The 24,226-nt window shown below is 35.4% G+C and overlaps 1 protein-coding gene across 2 annotated transcripts in view; it reads left to right on the top strand.

Annotated features, from left to right (window-relative positions):
• Positions 1-2,939: 2,939 nt before the first annotated feature.
• Stol (voltage-dependent calcium channel subunit stolid) overlaps positions 2,940-24,226 on the top strand; it is a 46,112-nt gene continuing 24,825 nt past the window's right edge. The window contains exons 1-17 of one of the 2 annotated variants that reach the window (XM_077399053.1): positions 2,940-4,199; positions 5,370-5,451; positions 5,671-5,781; positions 10,029-10,245; positions 10,437-10,568; positions 12,888-13,490; positions 15,744-15,880; positions 16,041-16,121; positions 16,260-16,340; positions 16,762-16,839; positions 17,132-17,146; positions 18,313-18,420; positions 19,416-19,487; positions 19,586-19,727; positions 19,838-20,059; positions 21,916-22,015; positions 23,196-23,228. In XM_077399053.1, coding sequence (XP_077255179.1) covers positions 4,099-4,199; positions 5,370-5,451; positions 5,671-5,781; positions 10,029-10,245; positions 10,437-10,568; positions 12,888-13,490; positions 15,744-15,880; positions 16,041-16,121; positions 16,260-16,340; positions 16,762-16,839; positions 17,132-17,146; positions 18,313-18,420; positions 19,416-19,487; positions 19,586-19,727; positions 19,838-20,059; positions 21,916-22,015; positions 23,196-23,228 — 2,315 coding nt within the window. In that variant the 5' untranslated portion in view covers positions 2,940-4,098. The remainder of the gene's footprint in view (positions 4,200-5,369; positions 5,452-5,670; positions 5,782-10,028; positions 10,246-10,436; positions 10,569-12,887; positions 13,491-15,743; positions 15,881-16,040; positions 16,122-16,259; positions 16,341-16,761; positions 16,840-17,131; positions 17,147-18,312; positions 18,421-19,415; positions 19,488-19,585; positions 19,728-19,837; positions 20,060-21,915; positions 22,016-23,195; positions 23,229-24,226) is intronic. The other variant, XM_077399054.1, reaches the window with a different exon arrangement.

Genomic DNA, 24,226 nt, shown 5'->3' on the forward strand with positions numbered 1-24,226 from the left:
ACTGATTTGCATATTTTCTCACGATTTGCAACCTTAATTTCTTGTCAATTTTAGAGTTCATTAATACAAATAGAGATTTATAAAAGATACAGCCGGGTAAGTGTGCGCGCGTGCATCTCGCTCTATGTATTGAAGAGGCAAAAGATTTTTCGACTTTACAATTTACTTATTGAGTTTAAACGCAGACTTTTATTAAACTTATGTCATTTGCGCGCAAATATAAATGCAAGATAAGAAACAGATTTTTACTCTATCGTGATCTGAGAATCCAAGATCGATGACCGAGATTTCACAAAAGAAATAACACCGCAATAAATTAAAAGCTTTATAATTAATTCGAGACTCTAGATATTTCATTGCCCAAGAAATGATTATTGGAACAAGTCGGGATCGGTATCTATTATTGTATGTATATGTTACAGTTAAAACCCGAATTTACTGGAAAATTCTAGTTTTAACTAAGCCCCCTTGGTAATTCACGTTCTAACTGAAATAATTTAGATATAAAACTAGAATTGATCGAGTGCTCGCGTTCTAACTGAAATTTAGTTAAAACTAGACGGTAAATATTGACAAAAGGGGACCCAGCTTCTATGACCTTTTGAGTAATCTTCAGAAGATTTTAACCCTCACTCGTCCTTTATTAAAAAGTTATTAACAAAAAAGTTTGAGAAATATAAACAGTCTATACATACATATCAACAAATTCTTCCTTCCTTTAGCATTGACACAATAAACTGTTATATTTCTCAAACTTTTTTGTTATAATAACTTTTTAATAAAGGACGAGCGATAGGTAAAACCTTCTTCAAGGTTACTCAGGACGGTGGCCTCTATAATATATGTCAAGGTCAAGGTTATAGGAAAGTCCTCTTTTGTCAATAGGTATTTACCATTATTTTGATATAATCAATTTTCGAAATAACCACCAATAAAACCAAATTTCGAAATAATCACAGTACAAGAATCTTAATTTTTTTATTTAGCATTAGTACTGTCGATTGAGTACTATAATCTTACAGTACAGTCAAAACCCCACGGGTTTTGATTTAAGAGAAACACACCGTTAGACCGCGAATTTACTAAAGCAGTCGGCCAATATTCTAGTTTTAACTAAATTATTTCAATTAGAATGTGTACATACTAAAGCACTCGGTCAATTCTAGTTTTAACTAAATTTATTCAGTTAGAACGCCTATTGCCGAACCGGCTTAGTTAAAACTATTAGATATATAACTTCCTAGCACATTCAGGTTTGGACGGATTTCGGGTTTTAACTGTAATATATATATATATATATATATATATATATATATATATATATATTACATTATATATATATATATATATATATATATATATATATATACATTTATGCCTTGCGTACAATAAAGCACATATTAGGAATAAAAATAAATATTAAATATTAGGAATCGGAATTAGAAATAATTAGACATAACGCACGATGGAAAGGAATAAAATATAAAGGAATATTATTCCTACAGGAATATTCCCGCATTTATACATATTCTAATATTTAATATTTATATTATTACAGGAATATTTTCTATTATTTATATATTCTAATCTTTATATCATTTAATCTTATTCCTAATATGTGTTCTATTGTGCGCAGGGCTTTACTCGAAATATTAAACATATAACTTAAAATATTCGTTATTTCGTTGTAATTAAATATAGGTAGGTATATGTATGTACAGTGAGGTGCATTAATTCAATGAGTCATAGTATTTTGACTTATTGGCCACTAGGTCTTTAATAATCCACATGTGCGCGGTTCATCGAAGTATTAAAATGTAACGCTTGATGTAACGAGAAGTCGGGTTACTCGCTAATATGATCTAGCGAATTAATGCATTTTACTGTACAATTGCATTTTATTTCGAAAAAATTATTTTTAATAGTTAGTAATCGGTCAACCAATAGGTCGTATATACTATTCTCGCGCCAAGTATTCTTTATAGATCATTTTATATGGCTAAACTCCGATTTTCGACAATTTGTCTAAATGGTCTCTTTGACAAGGAGAGGAGAGATCTCTCTTTCTCTCTCGTCGCGTTGTTGCGCAATTCGTGCGCAACGCCGTCCCCGCCATGCTTGGACAAATGTAACGCGACGTTACTCTCCCCCCTCCCCGCCTTTAGGAAAAGCTCTCACTGTCTTTATGTAAGATACAGATATATGTTAAATCAATGATACCGGGCTTGCGCTGCGTTACACTCCCGTAACGTGGCGTAAGGTCGGGACCGCGCGCTCACCCCTGTCCCCTCCCCTATCCCGGTCCTCCGCGGAACGGCGCCGGGCCTTCTCCATCACCACTTTCCGCTGCTTTTATCCCCTGTTCCCCATCTACCCTCGCCCTCGCCACCACCACCGCCGTCGCCGCCGCCGCCGCCACCATCACCATCACCACCACCATCACCACCACTACCACCACCACTACCACCACCACCCATCTTTCTCACGACGTATTTCCCCTCCCTTGCCTCGTTCATCCCCTCCTGCGTCGCCCCGCGCAAGACTCCAGACTCCACGGAGCGAACAACCGGGGACACCGGGGTGGCTGGAGGAAGAGGAAGCTTCGACGAGCTTCGGTATGAAGTCGATGTCACGCTGGCTGCCGGCGTTACCGGCGTTGTTGCCGCTGCCGCTGCCGCCGCCACCACCATGGAACGCTTCACCTTCGCTTGCCCCCGACCCCCGTCCCCGCGGGGATAGCGGAGGAGCGGAGGGGGTACGGGGTAGCTCCCTCCCTCTTTCTCACCCCCGAAATAACGTACTACTGAAATGCCACGAGCTGGCTCGCTGATCGTAGACGTAGTAAGGGGTACGTGGCGCGCGCGCGCCAAGCCACCTCCTCTCGGGGGTGGCGACGGCGGCCAGACAGCGGCGGCAGACATAGCGGCGCGATACCACGCGACACCACGCCGCGTCGTTCCTCGCGTGATTTTCCGCATCACGCGGCAGCCGCGAGCGGACTCAGGCCTCGGAAAGGCAGTATCATTGCGAGGGAGAGCTTTCTTTCCTCTTCAACCCCTTTCCCGCCGTTTTGCTCTAATTCGTTTCCTCTTCCTTCCCCGCTCACCTGTCCGCCCTCCTACCCTCTTTCCTTTCCTATTTTCTCTTTCCGCATTCCGCGTCTCCACTCCACAACGTTACGGAGGCGCGAGGCGGAATCGCGTGATCGGCGGCGTCGCGAGCGACGAGTAAATCGTGTTGTCGCGTCGGGCAAAGGGCAGTGAGCGCGCGGGGCGCGAGACACGAGAATTATGCCGTCCTCGCTACGCGTGGTGATGAGATCATGTGGTCGCGCTCGGCTCCGGAACAGGCAGTGACATTTCGAGCGCACGTTCCGGAACGGTACACGCAACAGCCCGGAACGCCGCCGCCGTCGCCACCACCGCTGCCGCCGCCCGCCACCGCCACCGCCACCGCCTACCTCCTTCCGCCTGCCGCCGCCGCCGCTGTTAAAATGATCGAACTGGCGACCGGATTCGCTCTGACACCCGCGGCGCGGACCGTCGCCGTTCGCGAAGTGGCAAACGCGACGGGGATGAAGGGGTGGTCTCATCTCTGTGCGTGATCCGATTCCGTGACCTTGTACATTACGTGTACGCGAGCGAGCGAGCGAGAGAGAGAGCGAGAGGAGAGGGTGAGAGTGCGCGCGCGCGCGCGTGAGAGAGAGAGAGAGAGAGAGAGAGAAAGAGAGAGAGAGAGCGAGGTCAACGAGGGACGAGGGTTGGCGAGTTTGCGTTATATAGTGGAGTACGGGCGGTAGATAGATGTGCACGAGATCGGTACGCAAGAAGAGCGAGAGGCGGTGATCCGAGGACGGTGATGACCTTTGGATGATGCGCGAGGATCGTTAAATCGACGGGTGCCGAACTGGTTCGTCCCTGGTCCCCGGCTACTACGATCGATCATCGCCAATCGCGTGAAATTACCGCGAAGAAACTCACCACCGCGGAAGACCACGCGTCGAGAGAACGCGGCGAGGGTGGTAGCGAAGGAGGGGAGGAAGAGAGGGAGAAAGAGGATTTTTTGAGAAATATCGTTGTCTAGAATCGCGTTGAAATAATGTTTCTGCGTATCGACGACAGGCTGCTACGCTTCGGGCTACTGTTTCTGTTGTGGATAGGCTCGAGTCGTCAACAAGAAGAGGACATACCTCACAATGAGTAAGTTGCTCGTCGCGCGCGCAAACCCGTAGCGATTAAGTGGCGTGGGCATGAAAAACGTTTGCTCTAGGCCCGTCTCGTCCTCATGCGTCTCGTCGGACCTCGATGATGCATGAGGAGCCCGAAAGAAATTGGCTCCGGGGTAGATTGAAGGGAGGGAATGGGTAGTGGTGGCGGTGCGGTGGATGTGCGAGCGATCGGACGGATGGGGTGCATAAAGCTCGACGAGCAAAACTCGATAGGGAGCAGAAGAAGCGCGAGGGCGAGGGCGAGGAGGTGGACGAGGACGAGAACGAGCATGCGGTAGTAGGGTGGGGAAATAAAGGAACGCGCAAGAGTGGGAAGGAGGGTGAGAGAGAGAGAGAGAGAGGGGGGGGAGAAGGAGAGATGTCGTCAAGGGTGTGAGCAATACGGGAAGAAGGGCGAATATACGGGGTTAAGGATAAAGCGGAATGGCGATGAAAAAAATGAAGAAGGGTGCGAAAAACGGATATAAACGGAAAAGTCCAAAAGAAAGATGTATCGGCTTCCAAAGAGAAAAAAGGAAGGAGAGGGGGAGATAGAGAGAAAGAGAGAGATTATGTGAAAAGAATTGGAAGCGGAAGAACGAACGGAAATAAGGAAGCGCGTGACACTAATCGGTTATTGACTACGTGCGAATAAACGGAAACGAGAGGGAAGGTGGAAAAGGATTCGAGCGTGAAAAGATGCGCGATATGCGAAATCTTAGAAAGGATTTTAAAAGTCTGATTTTTTTAGATGTAAAGAAACTTTTTGAAATTGATGATTTTTTGAAATTAGTGAAAAACTATATTTATTGACAACGCCAACAGTTACAAGTATACTTAATCTCTTTTTCTCTCTCTCTCTCTCTCTCTCTCTCTCTTTCTTTCTCTTTCTCTCTTAATATTTATGATCAATTTCTAAAATAAATTTCACAAGGCTATTTTGCGCGAGAATTTCTTCACGTGTTATAATTTTAATAAATAGAACATATTAACAACATGTTACACTTGCGACTAATTATTTTCATGGACCAACATAAAACGACTATGTATTATTATAAATTAATGTAGCAAAAGAATTTTTAATTAATCATTTATTGCAAATATTTTAATCGTTGCCGGACGTATATATATTTACCTAAAATAATATAATTAATTATTACAGAGTAAAAAACTGGGCCTTAAAGTTCGGCGTGGATCTTTGGGAGTTTGGTAAACAAGTAACCAAAATGAGCGAGATACAAAGGGTAAGGAAATATAATATGTATTTAGCTATATAACCATAATAAATATATTTATTTTCTAATAGCAAACCATCAATAGAGGTATTGTAAATGTCGTGCAGATTTATAGCGTGAAAGAAAATAATATCTATTTATAAGTCTTTTTTTCAAAATTATCTTTTTAACACAAAAATCTTGTAATCTTCGCTGTTCACGCACCGATTTTTATTGCTTCACATTTAGAAATATCATGAAGTAGAAGCCAACGTCATAAAAAGGGATGGTCTCGTCCTCGTTCGCGAGATGGCCATGGAGGTGAAAAACATGATGGACTTTAAAATGAATGCCGTGATGGTACGCTAGTACATATTCTTTTTTACGTATTTAAGGGGATCCTAAAGTGAAGTGCTGAACTTCCTCGACGTCGGCAATGTCAACATTTCTAATCCTGTTTTCTATGTCATATATCTATATCTGTTCTTGTCTAACGAGAGGCATCTGTCCTTGTTTCGATTGCTGCGCCATCTCTCGCTACACGCAATATCAACCTGAATGTGCTTTTGCACATATAAAAGTTTATTTAAACTAATCTTTTTTTCTAGACTTTCAATCTTAGATCTAATTGCACGATATTGTTCTTAAATGTTGTCCCTAGGTCATGCCGGTCTAATTTTGTGGATATTTATTGTGGAATTTTTGTACAAAGCAAATATTGTCGTCACGTATACCGAAAATTAACAAAAATATTAATTTTTTCTCGTTTTCGATATAAATTCGACCACCATGACCTAGATTTTGATGCGCACTTTAATTCTAGACAAGAATTTCGCATTTCTATAAAGCCAATTAAAAGATTAGTGCTAAGAAAAAAAGCCGGTATTACAGACGGCTTTAGGATCCCCTTAACGCTTGATCTTAAGTTAGATTAGAGAAATGTGCTCGTTACGTGATGTAAGAATTGGAAAGAAGTGTTATTTTTTTGTGAAATTTATAGGATTGTTTTATTTTTCAATTTGACCTTAATTTCGTAAGCTATAAATAAGTTCTCTTTGCGAATAGAGAGAGAAATTATCGACACAAATAGAAAATGAAATCGATAATTCCATATTTCCATGTACTAATGTATTTAATCTCCATCTTGGTTTAAAATATCAAACATTAAAATTCGAAAATTCGACAAATAATTTTCTTGACACTTTCGATAGAAGTAGATTCGTTAATTTTGAGAATCTTATGTTAAGAAAAAATTTTCAATTTTTTAACTCGTTGAGGTCACACCTCCTAAAAATAACGTTGAGGTCACATGGGGTCCAATGGACCCCACGCAGAAAAACAGTTGCCATTTGCGTTCTTCTTGATGTATCGACTCAAACCTTGAACTGGAATTTAGTTTAAGAGACTTCCTTTTTATAATCCAATAATTTATTTCTCTTTTTTAAAATTTTTTATGTAGAAAAAACGCGAGAAAATTTTTTTAGAAAATTGACTTTTTTCACAAAAATATTCATCAAAATTTCAATTTTTGAGATAGAGCAAAAACCTTCCTGCGTTTTACTCTCAAAATAGTATACTTTTAAGAAAAAAATAGTATTATAACGTGCTTTGAAAAAAGTATATTTATTATACAGTTTGAAGTTATCAATATTCATGAAACTCGTAAAATCAAATACGTCAGTTCGTACCTTCGAAGAGACGGTTTTTTCACTTTATTTTACACGTTCAACTTCGAAGGTACGTAGACAAAAAATTAGCCTGGGGTCCACTGGACCCCATGTGACCTCAACGGGTTAAATTGCAAGAGAGTTATTACTTGAGCAAAATAATTATGCGCTGTTTTTTTTTTCAATATAAAAATTTATATAAATTTTTTATATCTTCTACGTATTTTATAATATAATAATATAATAATAATAATTGACACGTGGATCGTAAGTCATAGATCGTAAGTCAAGAACAGAATTCGAATCAGCAGTTTACAAAACGCAGATTAATTTCGCAAATCCAAAATTTTCTTAATTTCTTGACCTAAAATGCATTTTTAAATTGAAAATCTTCCTACGAGATTGATTTCTTGATGGATATATCATTTTTGTCTCCATTTCGTACAAGAGTCTCGAACTTGCACTTGAAAATGAATGGATCGATTCAACCTATAATTTACTGTGCAAATTTAGCATTTATAACTAAGATTTGATAATGTAACAAAGAACATTTGAAATTACTAGTATTAGAACAAATAGTTTTTTTTACACTATAAACTCGACTTAATTTCTCTTGATGCAACAACATTTGTTATCTCAGATATGTTTTGTCGAAAATTTTAAATCATACTATGGATTGATCTTGATCAAAAATTGTCTTTGCTGTATCAATAAATCTGTTATATTACAATGCTATAATTAAGCTTTACTAATCATAATTATTATTTTCCTTCCACGTAACTTTGATATTTAATACAGAAAGTTGACCGTCCATGTTACGTGGGTGTATATATTTTCCGAGTTAATAAAATTTCTAGACTTGTTACAAATTTTATGTAGCACACATATAAAAGTGTAAAAATGTATATTATATCAATAGTAAAATATCTCACTAATATTGCGGTGAGAGAGAAAGAGAGGGGGGAACAGAGAGAGAGGGGAAGACTTTTTGGCGTCGAAATGCATCGAAATCTTAATAATAAATCTTCTTATTTAAGTGTCCCTCTCCGATTTTGATGAGCTTTTAGTATGTTGTTCTCTAAACAAAAATAAAAGACACGTATTTTTTTAGGGGGTGAAACACTCCATTGAAAAAAAAAATAGTTTTTTTTTCTTGGGCCGAATATCCGAAAATTTTTATTTTTTAATAAAAATAATAATTAAAACATTTTTTTTGTCATTATTTTGAAGTAGGGGAGACCGGGGCAAACTCGACACGATTTTTTTAAAGTCAATGTTTAACAATTAATTAAAATTTTCAAACAATGGTACACATTTAAAGATTGTTCCTTCAGGTACAAAATTGCTTCAGGAAGTTTTGCTGTACGTCGGTCGCTTAGTTTTGTCCCCAAGAAAGGAAAAATGACGCGAAGACAAATTTTCAAATTGAAAAATGCCGGGGCAAACTCGACACTTCGCCTGATCGACACAATTTGATCTGGAACTTATTTTTTATTGTCTGAAACTAAACATACATTGTTTATTGTATATTTAGAAAGTACAAATATTCGGCATTAAGTAAAACAATAATTGAAAATAATAAGAACAAAAATTTTTAAACATTCAATTATTTTCATCTAAACTCATGTCTGAAAAACAATTTATGCGAGTAAATTCGCGATTAGACATGCGCACACATTTGTCATGGGCCATATAGCTGCATGACAAGCATCGTTTGTTATTGCCGTTATTGCAATGGGAGCTGATAAAACGACATGGTGTCGATTTTGCCCCGAACGTCGTTTTTCACTTTTGTTACTCCAAAAATATAAAAAATTTGAAATTATGCAAAAACTATTATCGGATTTTATAAAAGCATCCAATTTCCCATCAAAATCACTTACCGGTAAATTCGCAAGAGTAAAGCTCGATGAAAGAATAGAAATTTTCGAGAGATCAGAAAAATTACTTTTCACCATCAAAAACGCTTATGTCGCGCTAAAAATTACACCATAACTCAGAATTTCACCAAATTCCGTTGATAATACTGGCACATAAAGACGCATTTACAGTAGAAAAACCAAGTTTCTACGATAAATTTAAATTGGCAAAAAGCCTAGTGTCAAGTTTGCCCCGGTCTCCTCTATCTACTTTTCAATTTATTTAATTTCTATTTAGGAAAATTTTTCTATCTTTTATAGTTTCGGAGATATTCAGCCCAAAACAGAAAAACCGATTTTTTCAAAAGGGTGTTTCACCTCCTAAACACGTGTTTGGACACGTTTAAAAAAAATACGTGTCTATTATTTTCGTCTAGAAAACAACATACTAAAAGCTCATCAAAGTTGGAGGGGGACACTTTCGACCCCTTCCTTGTAAAATAATTTTCTGATGAATTGTTTTAAAATTATATTAGAATTAAAATTTGTAAATATATTGAAATTAGATTATTTCCTGCACATTTTGAGTTATACAAAATGGTTTTTGGATAATTGCAAATGTTTAAAAAAGAGATTGAACGTGCAAGTCTTTCGTATGAATGATTAGAAGCAAACAATAAAGAAATACAATAAATTTCTTTTAAGAGCTGAAAGTCTTAACCATATACTTAATTAAATTTGATTACAATAAAACTTTTGCAACACGTCACATATCGTAATTATGATATGCCAAAACAGCTCAAATAGCCAAATTTCTCAAAATTGTAACGTGACAGAGCAATTTGACAAAACGAGATTGCACATTCAGTGCCTAAAATCACAGGAAACAATTACCTCTGTTTTAACGGATTTTTTTCTTTTTGCTAAACAATATTATAAGTAGAATTTTATTTATTTTATCGATATTTATTTTTATTTTTAATACTGGTTACAGGTCGTTCCAAGTTTAGCGCTAATTGAAAGCGCGTTATTTAAATTATTTCAAACATAATACATTATAGCTCATTTGTTCTGTTCACAGAGATTAGTGGAGAGCGCTGAACAGGCCGCGGTATCGGCACCGAGGGATGGAAACGTATCGCCTAAGTATTACGCCTCACATCGGCTTAATAGCTTCGTCAGCGATGAGAAGGGTCTCGCGCAGGACGTGTTTCTCACTACGAATCGCCATTTCGACCACCTAGCAGTGAACGTCAGTTTGTCTGCTGTGCTTCTGCCGAACGGAGTCAAAGACAACGGTGAGCCTCGTGATAGATAGCTTCAACAAATTTAACAAAATGTCCACCCATAAACGCAAATGTTCCGTGAATAAGGGTTATCTGCGTTTCTTTCATCGCTTTATAGTTTAAATAAGGAAAGATCATCTCCCAGAAGGATGATCTGACTCACAATCAGTCACCTCTGTTGCAAATTAGCTCTTTACTTGCAGAACGTGACGTTGCCTCAGGTATTCAATGGAGCGAGTACTTGGATCTGCTGTTTGTTAATAATTACGAGAGTGACCCTACGCTCTCGTGGCAATATTATGGAGCGACGACAGGATTTTTACGTCGTTTCCCAGGTATTTAAGCAAATTTATTTATGTGTGTACGTGTCAAGTTTTATATAATTATAAAAATATACCTTGTATATTATAAAATATTATATTATAATGTTAATACACTTAATATACTTAAAATATTATAAGAGTATAACATTATATATAAATATATTATAAAAATCAATATAAAATATAGGTACATTAATATATGTATATTTATATGCCTATATTTTAGGTTTTTAAAATATAGTCACATTATATTAATTTTACAATACTTATAATATTAAATTAGTATATCTATACTATAACATTATATTTTATAGTATACTAGCTTGATAACCGTGCTTCGGTAACACACATTTTACCTCTTTTCATCCCGTTAAGGGTCGAATTTCTAAAAATCATTTTTTACTGACAATGAGTACTTACGTCATGGAAGGAATATACTCCCCGAATTTAATGTTTCTCAAGGTTTAAGGGTTTAGGCTTGGCTGGGAGTTGATTAGTCAGTCGGAACATTCGATTATATATATGAGGCATTCGATGCCAAATTGACCTGGGTTTGACCCTCGCCTCTCGGATTTGGTCGACGATTTTTTGCTTCCTCATAGAGGAAGCTTTGTTTTCGTAAACTTCGTATATGGACCTTTGATCGCATAGGTCTAATCATAGACCAAGCTAGGTCTAATCAACTAAATTTTAAAGAATTATATATGAAATAAGGGTAGAAAAGACCAAAGAAAAAATTGTTATTTTAGTTTTTGATGCCAATGTGTTCAGAATGTTCTAAAACGTCAAAAAATCGTAATTTTTAAAAATGTCCGTATGTGTGTGTTAAAAATATTGAAAAAAATTAGAAGCAGACATCAGTTCACTGTAAGCTGTTGCTTGAACATTTTTATATATAACACAGGATTTTTGAGAATTTTTTCAGATATTTTTGACGTGATTTTTTTATTATGGAAAATCGTTTCGAAAAAATTTGAAAAAATTCTTAAAAATCCTGTGTTGTATATAAAAATGTTCAAGCAACAGCTTACAGTAAACTGATGTCTGCTTTTAATTTTTTCTATATTTTTTTTTTAAACTCGAAAAAAGCTCGAAAAAATTAGAAGCGAAAGTCGGCCCACTTTGGGTCAAGGCTAAAATTTTGATATCTGACACGGGATTTTTGAGAATTTTTTCAGATTTTTAAATTGTGGCCATTGATATGTCGGTTTAAAAAAAATTATAACTAAATCAATTTTATAAAAAAAAATCTGACTGCATTTTAGAGTTGGAACGATAACATAAAAAATCGCCGATCAAAAGGGTCAAACCCAATCTCATTGGGCCCAAGAGATATTGAGAAAGTCGTGAAAACACATTTTACCCCTTTTCACCCCTTTAGGGGTCGAATTTCTAAAAATCCTTTCTTAGTGAGTGTTTACGTCATGGAGGAATTAATATACTCCTCGAATTTCGTGTTTCTATAGGTTTAGGGTTAGGGGTTTGGGCTGGGCGTTGATGAGTCAGTCGGAACATTGAATTAATTATATATATATATAGATTATAGTATATTATAACACATTGCAAGTCGCACACTTTTCTTTAAATGCAATTAAATATCTTTTTACAGCAGAATTATCTCATTTTTTTTGTATATAAAACCAAGCAAGAATTAATCACCGAAGAATCAATATTTTACAAGATATTTTATATTTTAAATCAGAATAAAGTAATATTTTGTAAATTATTGATCTTCCTATTATATATGGTTCTATTATATTTTAATACTTTTATATGCAGACTAACTGAAGAAATCTTGAATTGCGGAAAAAAATTACATGCTAAGTAGCTATAATATATAAATAATCTCTGATATTATTTGATATGTTTAAGGTTTAATAAAAACACACGTGTTTCCTTTAAAATTGTAAAATCTTTGTTCAAAACATTTTACTTTCTAAGGAAGAATTGAGATATCTGTCTTGATAAAAATGATAAAATGTGTGTGTGTGTGTGTGTGTGTGTGTGTGTGTGTGTGTGTGTGTGTGTGTGTGTGTGTGTGTGTGTGTGTGTGTGTGTGTGTGTGTGTATTTTTAATATTCTTCCACACATGCATACTTCGATTCGCACGCCGATTTTGATCTTATAATAAATAACTCAAGAACGAAAGCTTCTAAGCTTCATTTATAACATTTTCAAAATATAACACTCGAAAGACTATTTAAGTAATACGAACGTGATTGTACGATTGTGAATACAATATGCTTTCGCAACACAGATATTCTTTTACAAGAATATTGCTAGAAAATCGTGCAAGAATGGCTAGTCGTTATACATTTACATGTATTATAGCAATATCATGGCCGCCAATGGAGGGTACATTTGGGGCATCCAAGTCCTCGCATCATCGGGCCGTTCGCGACGTGTACGACTTCAGGATGTCGAATTGGTTCGTTGGGGCGGCAAACAGCCCGAAGGATCTAGCGATCCTGATCGACAGCGCGACCTATACGTCTGATCGGAATCGGCGATTAACGATAGCCACAGCAAAGATCGTCCTGGACACTCTGGGGCCGGATGATTACGTGAATGTATATCGCTACGGGGAGAACGCCGAAGAGATCGTGCAATGCTTTAAGGATAGTCTGGTGCAGGCGTCGCCCGAGAACGTTCACGAGATGAAGGTGGCCTTGAGCACCGTGAAACACGAAGACACCGCGACCAACATTTCGGCCGCGCTCAGCACCGCCTTCGAGATCCTTCACAAGTACAATCGCACCAGCCAGGGGAGCCAGTGCAACCAGGCTATCATGCTGATCACCTCCGATACCGACGGCCCACCCACAGAAGTGATAAAGCGTTACAATTGGCCGCATATGCCCGTGCGGCTCTTTACGTATCTCATCGGTGGCGACAAGAGCCCCGATCTCCAAAACACGGCCTGCACCAATAAAGGTAACGTTACTCGTGTGTTACTCGATAGTTTACACTGTTTACAGCATTACAGGGTGTCTCGTAACCAGTCTCGTAATCTTGAAAGGAATGATTCTACGAGAAAAAAGTAAAACGTAAAATCAAATTTTTTTCACACAAAGCTTTGTTTTCGAAAAATATAAATTTTGAAAATTGAAACGTTAAAGACATTTGTTTTGTTTTTTTACATTTTGAATTATTTCTCGTACTATAGGCCAACAAATTTGTTTTGTAGTGTAAACACCGCTCATGGGTAAGGAATCCGGTAGAGCGGATTAAATTGACTAGAAAAGTTCTGTACCATTTTACGATTTTCACAATAATTAAAAGCATATCCGCTCGACTATCCCATCAAATGTAAGAGCACGTGGCGAAAAACAACCCAGCGTCACGTGCCGAGTGGTTGTTGTTATAGACCGGGAGCTAGCAAAAAAAAATCACGTATGATAGGTACCACGACGAAACTTTTTGGGACGATAGTCGGTATCATGTGAAATACGAAAACGCAAGTATGGCGGCCTGGAGGAGTCACCTTTGCGCAGCGTAATTTTTTGAATGTGTTAAAAAAAACTGTGTTTTTGGGGAATGGGCACCAATCTGAGTCTTAATTGTTTTATATTGTTTATTTGTGAGCAAAAGTACGCGGGCCGTATGCGCCATATATACCGATGCAGCGTTGCAAACAGTCCGCCATACTGATGTTGGATTTCGTACACCATTAATAATAAGCTATAATTTTTTGTGGAGAGCTAGATTTTAATTGTTTATCAACGAATATGAACATGCCATACCGTTTCGGCGTCTCTGAGTACTCGCCATACTGACACGCGAAGACGTCATTTTTAAAAATAAATTTTGTGCTTAGTGCCTAAGATACATGCACTAGTAAAAGAAATGACGTCTTTGCGTCAGTATGGCGGGTACTCAGAGACGCCGAAACGGTATAGCATGTTCATATTCGTTGATAAACAATTAAAATCTAGCTCTCTATAAAAGATTATAGCTTGGTGTACGAAATCCAACATCGCATCAAAAAAACGACACGTTCTTATTAGTATGGCGGACTGTTTGCGACGCCGAATCGGTATGGCGCATACGGCCCGCATACTTTTGCTCACAAATAAACAACATAAAACAAGAATCAGATTGGTGCCCATTTCTCAAAAACACAGTTTTTTTAACACATTCAAAAAATTACGCTGCGCAAAGGCGACACCTCCAGGCCGCCATACTTGCGTTTTCGTGTTCCACATGACACCGGGTATCGTCCTAAAAAGTTTCGTCATGATGCCTATCATACGTGATTTTTTTTTCTGGCTCCCGGTCTATTAGACGTACGGCAAAACATTTTGAGGAGCGCATTTCTAGCATCGAACAATGAACGTAACACTGCCTTTTGCCGCCGAATTGCGCACGTATTATGGAACTTTTCAGAATGGATTCCGATCGGAATTATTTCGTTTTTCCTAGAAAACACAATAGAAATCTAGGAAATAACTAAACAATTCCGATCGGAATTTATTCCGAAAAGTTCCATAATATGTGCCTTGCACGGATGCACGGTCGTTCGCAGATCTTTAATAATTAATTGCTCGTTAATAATTGCAAAAGAAAGTTGTAAAATGGTAGAGAACTTTTTTATTCAGTTTAATTCGTTCTATTTACCCATGCACCTATTATAAGACACTGTGTATATGAAACGACGGCATTTTATTAAAACTGATATCGATATATTTTACACAACTCTTTTTTGTACTCTACAACTCAAATCGTTTTTCAAGTAGTTTTATTAAAAACTGAATGTTATATTATTTTGGATACTCATTTTATTTATGTGCCACTGCTAGTCATCATTAATAATCGCTGTTGAGACGAAACAATAAGAAAAAATTGTCAAAAATTATTCAAGAACATAAAGCACGAATATTAATTTTTTTTGTTTCAAAATTATTTATTCAGGAAACGAAGTCTTGAAAAAATTTATTTTATCCATTTTCTTATTCTTTCGTGTAAGATTCACTCTCATCTCCTATTTTTCTGTTGTACCTTTTTACGAGACACTCTGTAAGTATTATAATTAAAAGACTAAACTAACTATATAACTTAAGAGAAAAATAAGGTGTAATCTAAAAAGATTGAGAGATAAAATTGATACCTTAATTATAATATTGAATACTTAAGAAATACTTAATGAAGCTTTTGTGTATTCTTATGTTGTTGATGTCAATCTCGTAGGATTTTACGCGAGAATAACGAACGCGGACGAAATCCATAATAAAGTTTTCGAGTACGTGAAGGTTTTAGCGCGGCCTATGGTACTCTATCAGCATGACCATCCCCTTCACTGGAGTCCCGCTTACGTAGGTGGAAAAGTAAGAAGTTAAATTTACACATAAATAATTATTATATCAATTACATTAGTTAATTCGTGCTTTACGGAATGTTTTTACAAATATAAGTAATTTCTCGTTGTTGTATGTATATACGTAATAATTCTGCGGCGTTTCTACATTAATAACAATTTACCTTCAGAGCAATAGATACGGCAGAGAAAATCGGGGCCAATTGATGACATCTGTGACAGCTCCGATTTTAGATCGCCGGAATTATACGGTAATTATATTTTAAAAACAATATTTGCGTGTTGGAGGCGCTTTATTTCAATATTGCGCGAAAGTCATTTTAATGTTAAGTGTGTGTGAAGTAATATGCAAATAAAGTGTACTTTAGCTTGTATATTATCATTCTAAGGTGAAAACGGCTAATTTATTGGGTATTGTCGGTACCGATGTACCTGTCGAGGAGATTCAGAAACTCGTGCCGCCTTACAAGGTACAAATTTCTCATCATTTTATTCAGCCTAATTGTACCAATAACTTGGCTTCAGAAAGACTCGACTCTTTACAGTTTTTGTAGAATATTAATAATAATATTATAGAATTTCATCTTAAATGTAGATGAGGAGAGAGAGAGAAAGAAAAAATGAATTAAATATAAGGAATAATTTATCTTTAAAATACAAATTAGCGTATCGCAAAGAGAAAATTTACTTGATGAAAGCTAGCCTCGAAGATAGTGCAATCGGCGCTTGCAGAAACTTGTGCCGCGAGTTTATATATTTTGCTCGTTGAGTTAGTATACATATATTATATTATTAGTGCAATTGGCGCTTACTTATATATTTTGCTCGTTGATTTTGCTAGTATCATGTTACCATAATATACGTATTAATAACGTGTATCTTACGTTACAGTTAGGAGTTAATGGATATTCGTTTATTGTTGACAATAATGGCAGAGTTCTGTATCATCCTGATCTGCGGCTTCTCGGCGTGAGTATCAATAACGTATTTTATTCGCGAAAAACGATAACGTGTTCAAACTAGTTTCGCGAATATATTGTAATTTTATCGCCAGCACACTTTTTCATTTTAGCATATATGTACATATTAAGACGAATAAATTTTCAAAACAATCTCTTCGACAAAATTAGAAGCTTATAATAAAAAAATGCCTATCAATTTCTTCTCTTTTTCTTCTTTCTTACCCCTTTTATCTCTACTTTTTTTATGTGTTAAGAGAGACATGAATAATATCATAATATTACATGAATGTTTCACGCAGCCTGGAAACACAGAAGTAAGTAAAATTCATTATATTGATGTGCTCAATCATTAAACGTACAGAGGGTAACGAAAGACGATTATGAATTTTTTTATTTTTAATAACTTTTTTATTTTTCGCACTATTGACGTAATTTAGACCTCATTTTAGAATTAAAAGTACCCTTTTTTTGATAAGTGAAAGAGGACTCTTTTAAAACTCTTAAAACGAAATGGATATCAATAAGACATATATGGTTTCGTATAACGGTTCAAGATTCTGCGCTATCACACGCATCGAAAACTTTGGAGTTTTCAAAGACTTTGGAGTTTACGCGAACAAAATTAAATTCTTCTCTAAAGAAGAACTGATTTTAAAGTCTTCAGATGCAGATCAATGCAGATCCCGAAGGATCATTTTGTTTGGAGCTATTTGAAACGAAAGCTGTGAGGAAATAAACAAATTAAAGATACGACAGGTCTCAAACACGCCTTTAAAATAAATTTCGAAGAATTTCCTCAAGAATTGATCAATAAGGCTCTCCAAGCTCCAAGTCTGGCCTGAGCAATTATTAAAAATCTATAAAACAAAATAGAATTATATCGAAAAAAAACTGTTAAAAACAATTAATAAATAAAGAGTTATTAAAGATCGAGAGTGTTCACAATTACGTTTTGTCACCCTGTTGTTATAGAAATATAGTTTATGTAGAACATCTAATAAAATTGGGACCAAATTGATACAGCGCATTATGAGGATTAAGGATATAAAAAAAGTTTATAAAAGACCTTGTCTGCATGAGAATGCTTTATTAAGGAGTTGTGAGAAATCAATAATTCACAAGAGCGAAATATCGCGATAATATCTTAGACGACTGATATATCATCAATGTTTATAAGAATACCTTTATACCACATGTACGCGCGCACGTACACACGAATAGATATTCTTATAACTTTTACATACAGAATTCTATTTTAAAATACTAAACAATTCTGTCAAAATGACGGATTTTAAATTTTTTGTTTTAAATTATTAAAGTGCTTTTGTTGGAATTTATGTTAACTTTTGTCGAGATAAAAAATGATATATGTGAATTTATACTTTCCATCAATCACTCTAATTTTGTTCACGCGCGCGCGCACACAAAAGGTAATGTTCCATTGAAAAGAATTTAAAAAAAATATACGTTTCTTTTTCAGTACGATGAAACGTTGAAACCTTCGTATATAAGTGTAGATCTATCGGAAGTTGAACTCGCAGAATACGATGGCCCTTCGGCTCCCCCGAACAACTCGCTTCTGCTCGATGTAAGTCCGACATTTCCGTTATTTTATCATTAATTTTTGCTTCCTCATAGAGGAAGCTTTGTAATGGTGAAAAAATTTTTTTTCGAGATTTTGATGGAAATAGGTTTAGAATGTTCTAAAATGTCGAAAAATCATATTAGTAAAAAATGTCCGGAAGTATGTATGTATGTGTGTGTGTGTGTGTGTGTGTACGGATTTTTGTACACGCATCTACTTCTACAATTTTTTAGATACCAGTTTGAATTTTTGCACACAAATAGAGTATCATAGAAAGTATGTCCTCCTCAAATTTTATTGAAATCGGTCTACCGGTATAGATTTTATGCAGATTTTTCTTTTTTTGAAAAATGTGTTTTACGCTGCCGCTTTCTCAATATTTGAGATAGCGATTTATTTTTAATTTTATTATATTTTCCAGTTTTTTCTACCCCTATTTCATATATAATTCATTAAAATTTTATTGATTAGATCTCGTATTACACACATTTGAAATTTCGAGGAATTCGTACATACATAGAAGCTTTATAAAACTTGATCTGATCAACCAAATTTTAACCAATTATATATGAAATAGGGGTAGAAAAGACTGGAAAATATAATAGAATTAAAAATAAATCGCTATCTCAAATATTTATAATATCGGGCTGATTTTTTTTATCGATAAAGTATCATTTAAGTAAGGTTGGTATTGAATTTGGCGAAATCTGCATATTGTTTTAGTTTTTAAGTGGACAAGTATTTTTAGTATTTTTTAGTGAATGTACATAATTATTTACGCAGTCCCCAAAAGAGTTAAGTGTGAAATCAGAACCTTTGCTAACACAGCTTCCTCTATGAGGAAGCCAAAACAAATAAATACCGATAATTATACCTCGAATAAAATAAAAACTTGCACACTTAGGAACTATGAGGAAGCAATGTGCAAGTTTCTACTTGCACAATTTTATAATGTCTAATGTTACAATAGCGATTTTTGATAATGTTATTCTTTTTAGCTGAGACGCGACATGATCGATCAAAAAGAAGGAGAAACGGACTTTACAATCAAAATACATTATGACAATATGGTAAGTTATTATTTAAAAAAGCAATTACGAGCTTAATATCATAATCGTAGAGATGATATAATTTCTGTTTTATTACGCGATGCTTTGTTGATTTGCAGAAAAGAGTTACGATTAGACGGCATAACTATTTTTACAAGCCGATCGAGGGTACCCCGTTTTCTTTAGGCTTGGCCCTACCGGAAGGCTACGGCATGTTCGAATTACGAGCTGAGCAAGAAATCAAGCTCGCCATCGTAAATGGTAAATTTCTCATTACAATTGCGCGTGTTAATTTAAAATGATAGGAAAAAACCGGCGCGTTTTTGATAACGTCGGATTCTGTGCGAATTTATCATGTTGCGTTATTGCAGTAACGGAGTATTTTAAAGGAGGCAACTGGAAAGTGCATCCCGATTGGATTTACTGCGAATATAATTCGGCTTCCGATAAGTTCTTTTCCTCCCCGGAGGAACGCGTCCTGCACTTCCTGGCACGGACGCGCCGACCGGGATGGAAATGGATGTCCTTGAGAGCAAGGAGTCCCAGCTCGCATCACAAACAGGCGAGCAAGCCGGATAAAGATTCTTATTATTGTAAGTACACACACGTCATATTAATTTAACGTTTTAAGGCTACATTTTTGGTTGCAAACGCTCAAAAATAGGAGAACTTCCGTTTGTAAATCTCCTTTTTACGAGTTGCTTCAAAAAATCTTTTTTCTCTATGGCGAGCATTCTAACTAGTCTCTGGGTAATCTGAAACAAAAAATTAAAATGGGATATAATTTTCATGTGTGGCTATCGCGTGAACTAAAATGAAATGGAAAAAAAAAGAATAGAAAGTAACAAAGTGTTGTTCCGAACAAGAAACATCGATTTTTCGAAAAAATGGCCATATTTTTGCAATAATAAAGAAAGTACAAGCTGTAATAAAATAATTCTAGTTTATGCCAGAAAGAGACTTGTGTTCTATATTTCCTAAAAATTTGAAGTTAATCGGACTATCCGAGATATCGTGGTCGTTAGGTGAAAAAATGTTTCGAGAAACACGTTTAAACGATTTAAAATTTTAAGTACAGTTAACTATAAAATTTTAAGTACTTACAGCTGTTTTGCACTAGTCAGCTATTCCTGGACCATAAATTAAATCTTCTTTTTCATAAAAGATCTTTAGTGTTATTGATCATCATCCTTTCGTGGGATTCGAGCCTCTTTAGTACTTTATTAGGCGGACACTGTCTTTAACCGCTAGCTGTTGCGAGAATCAGCAAATAATTTGGCTTGCAGACCAATAGTTATATTTATTGTTGTCAAGGAGAATTGCATTGAATTCTTCATTAAAAATCCCGGCGTCATAGATACGCAGCAATTTTAATTGTTTTGGAACTACAATGAAGATGCTTAGGCGCGATATGACAAATTGTAAAATTGAAATTCTTGTTGTATTTTACACTTACACACACAAGTACAGAAGACATTGAAATGCTGTCCTCTTTATATCTAAAGATCTGTCCCAACCCGAATCGACGCGAATCCGAAGGAATGCGCTACGCGTTCAGTTTTCTATCTGCGCATCTGTCAGATAAATGGTTTCTAATCTAGCAAGTTTTTCAAATTTCTACATAATATTTCAAGGATATATTTTAAAGACTTTTAACTTTTAAAATATGAAATTGATTTTTTTTATGTGACAACCGAAAATGTAGCCTTGATAAGTCAAAGATTTCTGAAAAATAATGCATAAAACGATTTATTATATTAATTAAGAACGTTGCACATTTTATCGATATCGTCGGATAGTAAAACGATGAGATATCAATTAAAATATATTTTTCAATTTACTTAAAGTGTAATGTTTACAAGGATTACCTTAAGGCTTTTACAGAATGTAGTAAATAGCATTTCAGGGAAAAGATTTCATGGAAAAAATCAATATCATGTTCAGTTGAACATTGTACATTGCAATACGCAAGCGCATAATATTTTATTTTTAGATACCATTTTTATAGGATGAATAACGCCTCCGAAAAGAATGAAACATTTGGAAAACTGATTCGCAATTAGTATCCAGAGTTTAATAATAAAATTGTGGATCATTTATGCTATTTTATTTTTTATTAAATTAAAATTAAAAAATTAAATTAAACAATCAATAATGACATGGAACAAAATTATCCGTAAAATATTCTTCATATAATAAATTATAAATATTAAATATTTTATTGCTTGTTTTTGATATCCTTTTGGATGAAAATATGAATTTTTATTTTAATTGAGCAATCTATAACTTACTAATTGTACCCTTATTTTTATATGAGAAATTGCATACGAAAATTTTTCTAATTTAAATTGAAAGATCGCAAATTTGCGCCTATAAAAAAACCCATCTCAAACTTCTCGAGCGGTGTTAATCGATGTAGTACTGATTTAACACAATTGTGACATTTCAGGTGACAAAAAATTAGTGCAATCACTGGTCTTAGATGCTTTGGTGACGGACGGATTCGATAAAAGGGAAACGCAGAGGATGCATAAAGAGGAGAACGAGAAGTAAGTTCCGTGTCGGCAGTAGACAAGAGTGCACGTCCCGTCTTTCATTCTCACCCATTTATCACACTAATTAATTGCAAATTATGCAATCGAGCACAGCAATGCACAAGCACGCGGTTTATCATTCACGCACCGCATAACGCCGGTTACTTTTGCAAATTGATTCGACCGCCACTTCCGCCTTGATTATAGCCCGTGATGCGTCTTGGTTTGCACAAGTTGTGTAGCAAATACTAAACCTTGAAAATGCAATGTCTTTTTTTTATAGCATCGTCAGAATATTGTTCAGAACTCGATCGAGAGTGTATGTGTATATGAAAAAGAGATACTCTACATATACACGTGCTACTTGCGTGGGATATTAAAGGCGATATAGAGAGAGAGAGAGAGAGAGAGAGAGAGAGAGAGAGAGAGAGAGAGAGAGAGAGAGAGAGAGAGAGAGAGAGAGAGAGAGAGAGAGAGAGAGAGAGAGAGAGAGAGAGATAGAGAGAGATTGCTCGCACATTATTTATTAACATAGGCCCGGCAAAACATTTTTTATATAAAAATATACATAATTATTGTATAGATATAATATATATACATATAATATATCTATATATGATTTCTTTCTCTTGTATAATCTTTCTTCTTATCTTATAGGAAAAATAAGAACAATAATTGGAAAATAATTATAAAAATAACTTTTGTAATGTTTTTTTACGAAAAGTAAAATTGCGATTATATTATATTATATACTAATTCTATACATAATCATATATAATTATATTTCATACATGATTATTACATTTATATATGATTATATATGCGCAATTTTCTCTTGTTTTTTCAAATTTTACTTTTCATAAAAAAAATAATGCAAAAATTATTCTTTTAATTATTTTTAAATTTCTTATTAATTTTCCAGTATATATTTTTGAACAGAGATTATATAAGAGAAAGAAAATACATGTAAAATCTTTTTTATATACAATTATATATATTTATATACATGTATAATTTTTATATTTTTTACCGGAATATATCGTACAAAGAGAAATCGCAGTGCGACAAAAGTTATCACTACCTTGTAACAATACCAAGTGCACTATGAGCAACCGTCCAACATTTCATTTCACATAATATTATCTTTTATTGCATATTTTTATTACATTTTATTATTGTGTGTCTCCACCGCTAGCCCTATTGCCATACTGATGGCTCTACTGCACAGGTAATCCATTATGCACAATTATTTGTCTAACACGTTAAACATGTTTGTCGATAATGCACGGTAATACTCACTTTGTGATGATCGTATGTTGTTTAAAATATGTTATCTTCGACATGGATAAAGACGTATTAAGACGTTGCAATCGAACGTTGAATTTATTTGGTGATTGCGAAATTCAAAGATGATAGATATACGCGCAAAAAGTGTATTAAACCGTATGTTTTGGCAAGTCTTTATACACACATGTGCCTACATATACATATAATTGACTATATTAAAACCGACGGCAATCGGAAAGACAGTGATTCCTTGTAAGAAAATGAGTAAGAAAATGACATATGTAAAGAAAAAGGATGGTAGGAAAATATCTTTGTGAAGTTTGGTATCGAAAAAATTAAATATAAATTAAGATGTTTAGAAAAGAATTCATATTTAATAAAATAGATAAGATTATATAAGCCTTAATATCGATAAGTAACTATGGAAGATTGTATAATCTTTCGTCATCGACTATGGTCAATGTACGAGCTAAAGTGAATGCTTGGCAGCCGTCGACTATAGCCGCCCTATTTTTGGAAAGTTTACCCGATGCATTCGTGTTGATCTTCTTTGATTCTCCTATTTTTTACATGATTAGTCCGAACCAAAAGAAAAAAGAAACGAAACAAAGAGATGGTTTCTGAATCGCCGTATAAAATTAATTTATTGCCGTAAAATAAATCGGTTTACGATGTTAAAAATATGTAATATTCCCAGGAATGAGATCTATGGCTCGAGAATAAAAATAATAAGACGAGTACAAGGGGTTAGCGAGATAGAGCGATATTTTATCAAGTCGGCTGTTTTGGCTACAAATAAAGTGACAATTAACGCTCGAGAATCGCTTGCTCCCAAAATGGCGAAATGATTTAATTGCAATCGAAGCAAGAAATAATCGGGAAACATTGTAAAGACATCAAAACATCAAGAAAGTATATGATCGCTGTAAAGATTTATTG

Source organism: Temnothorax americanus, unplaced genomic scaffold (genome assembly GCF_048541705.1).
Source record: "Temnothorax americanus isolate GAGA-0224 unplaced genomic scaffold, ASM4854170v1 Scaffold121, whole genome shotgun sequence".
Lineage (NCBI taxonomy): Eukaryota > Metazoa > Arthropoda > Insecta > Hymenoptera > Formicidae > Temnothorax > Temnothorax americanus.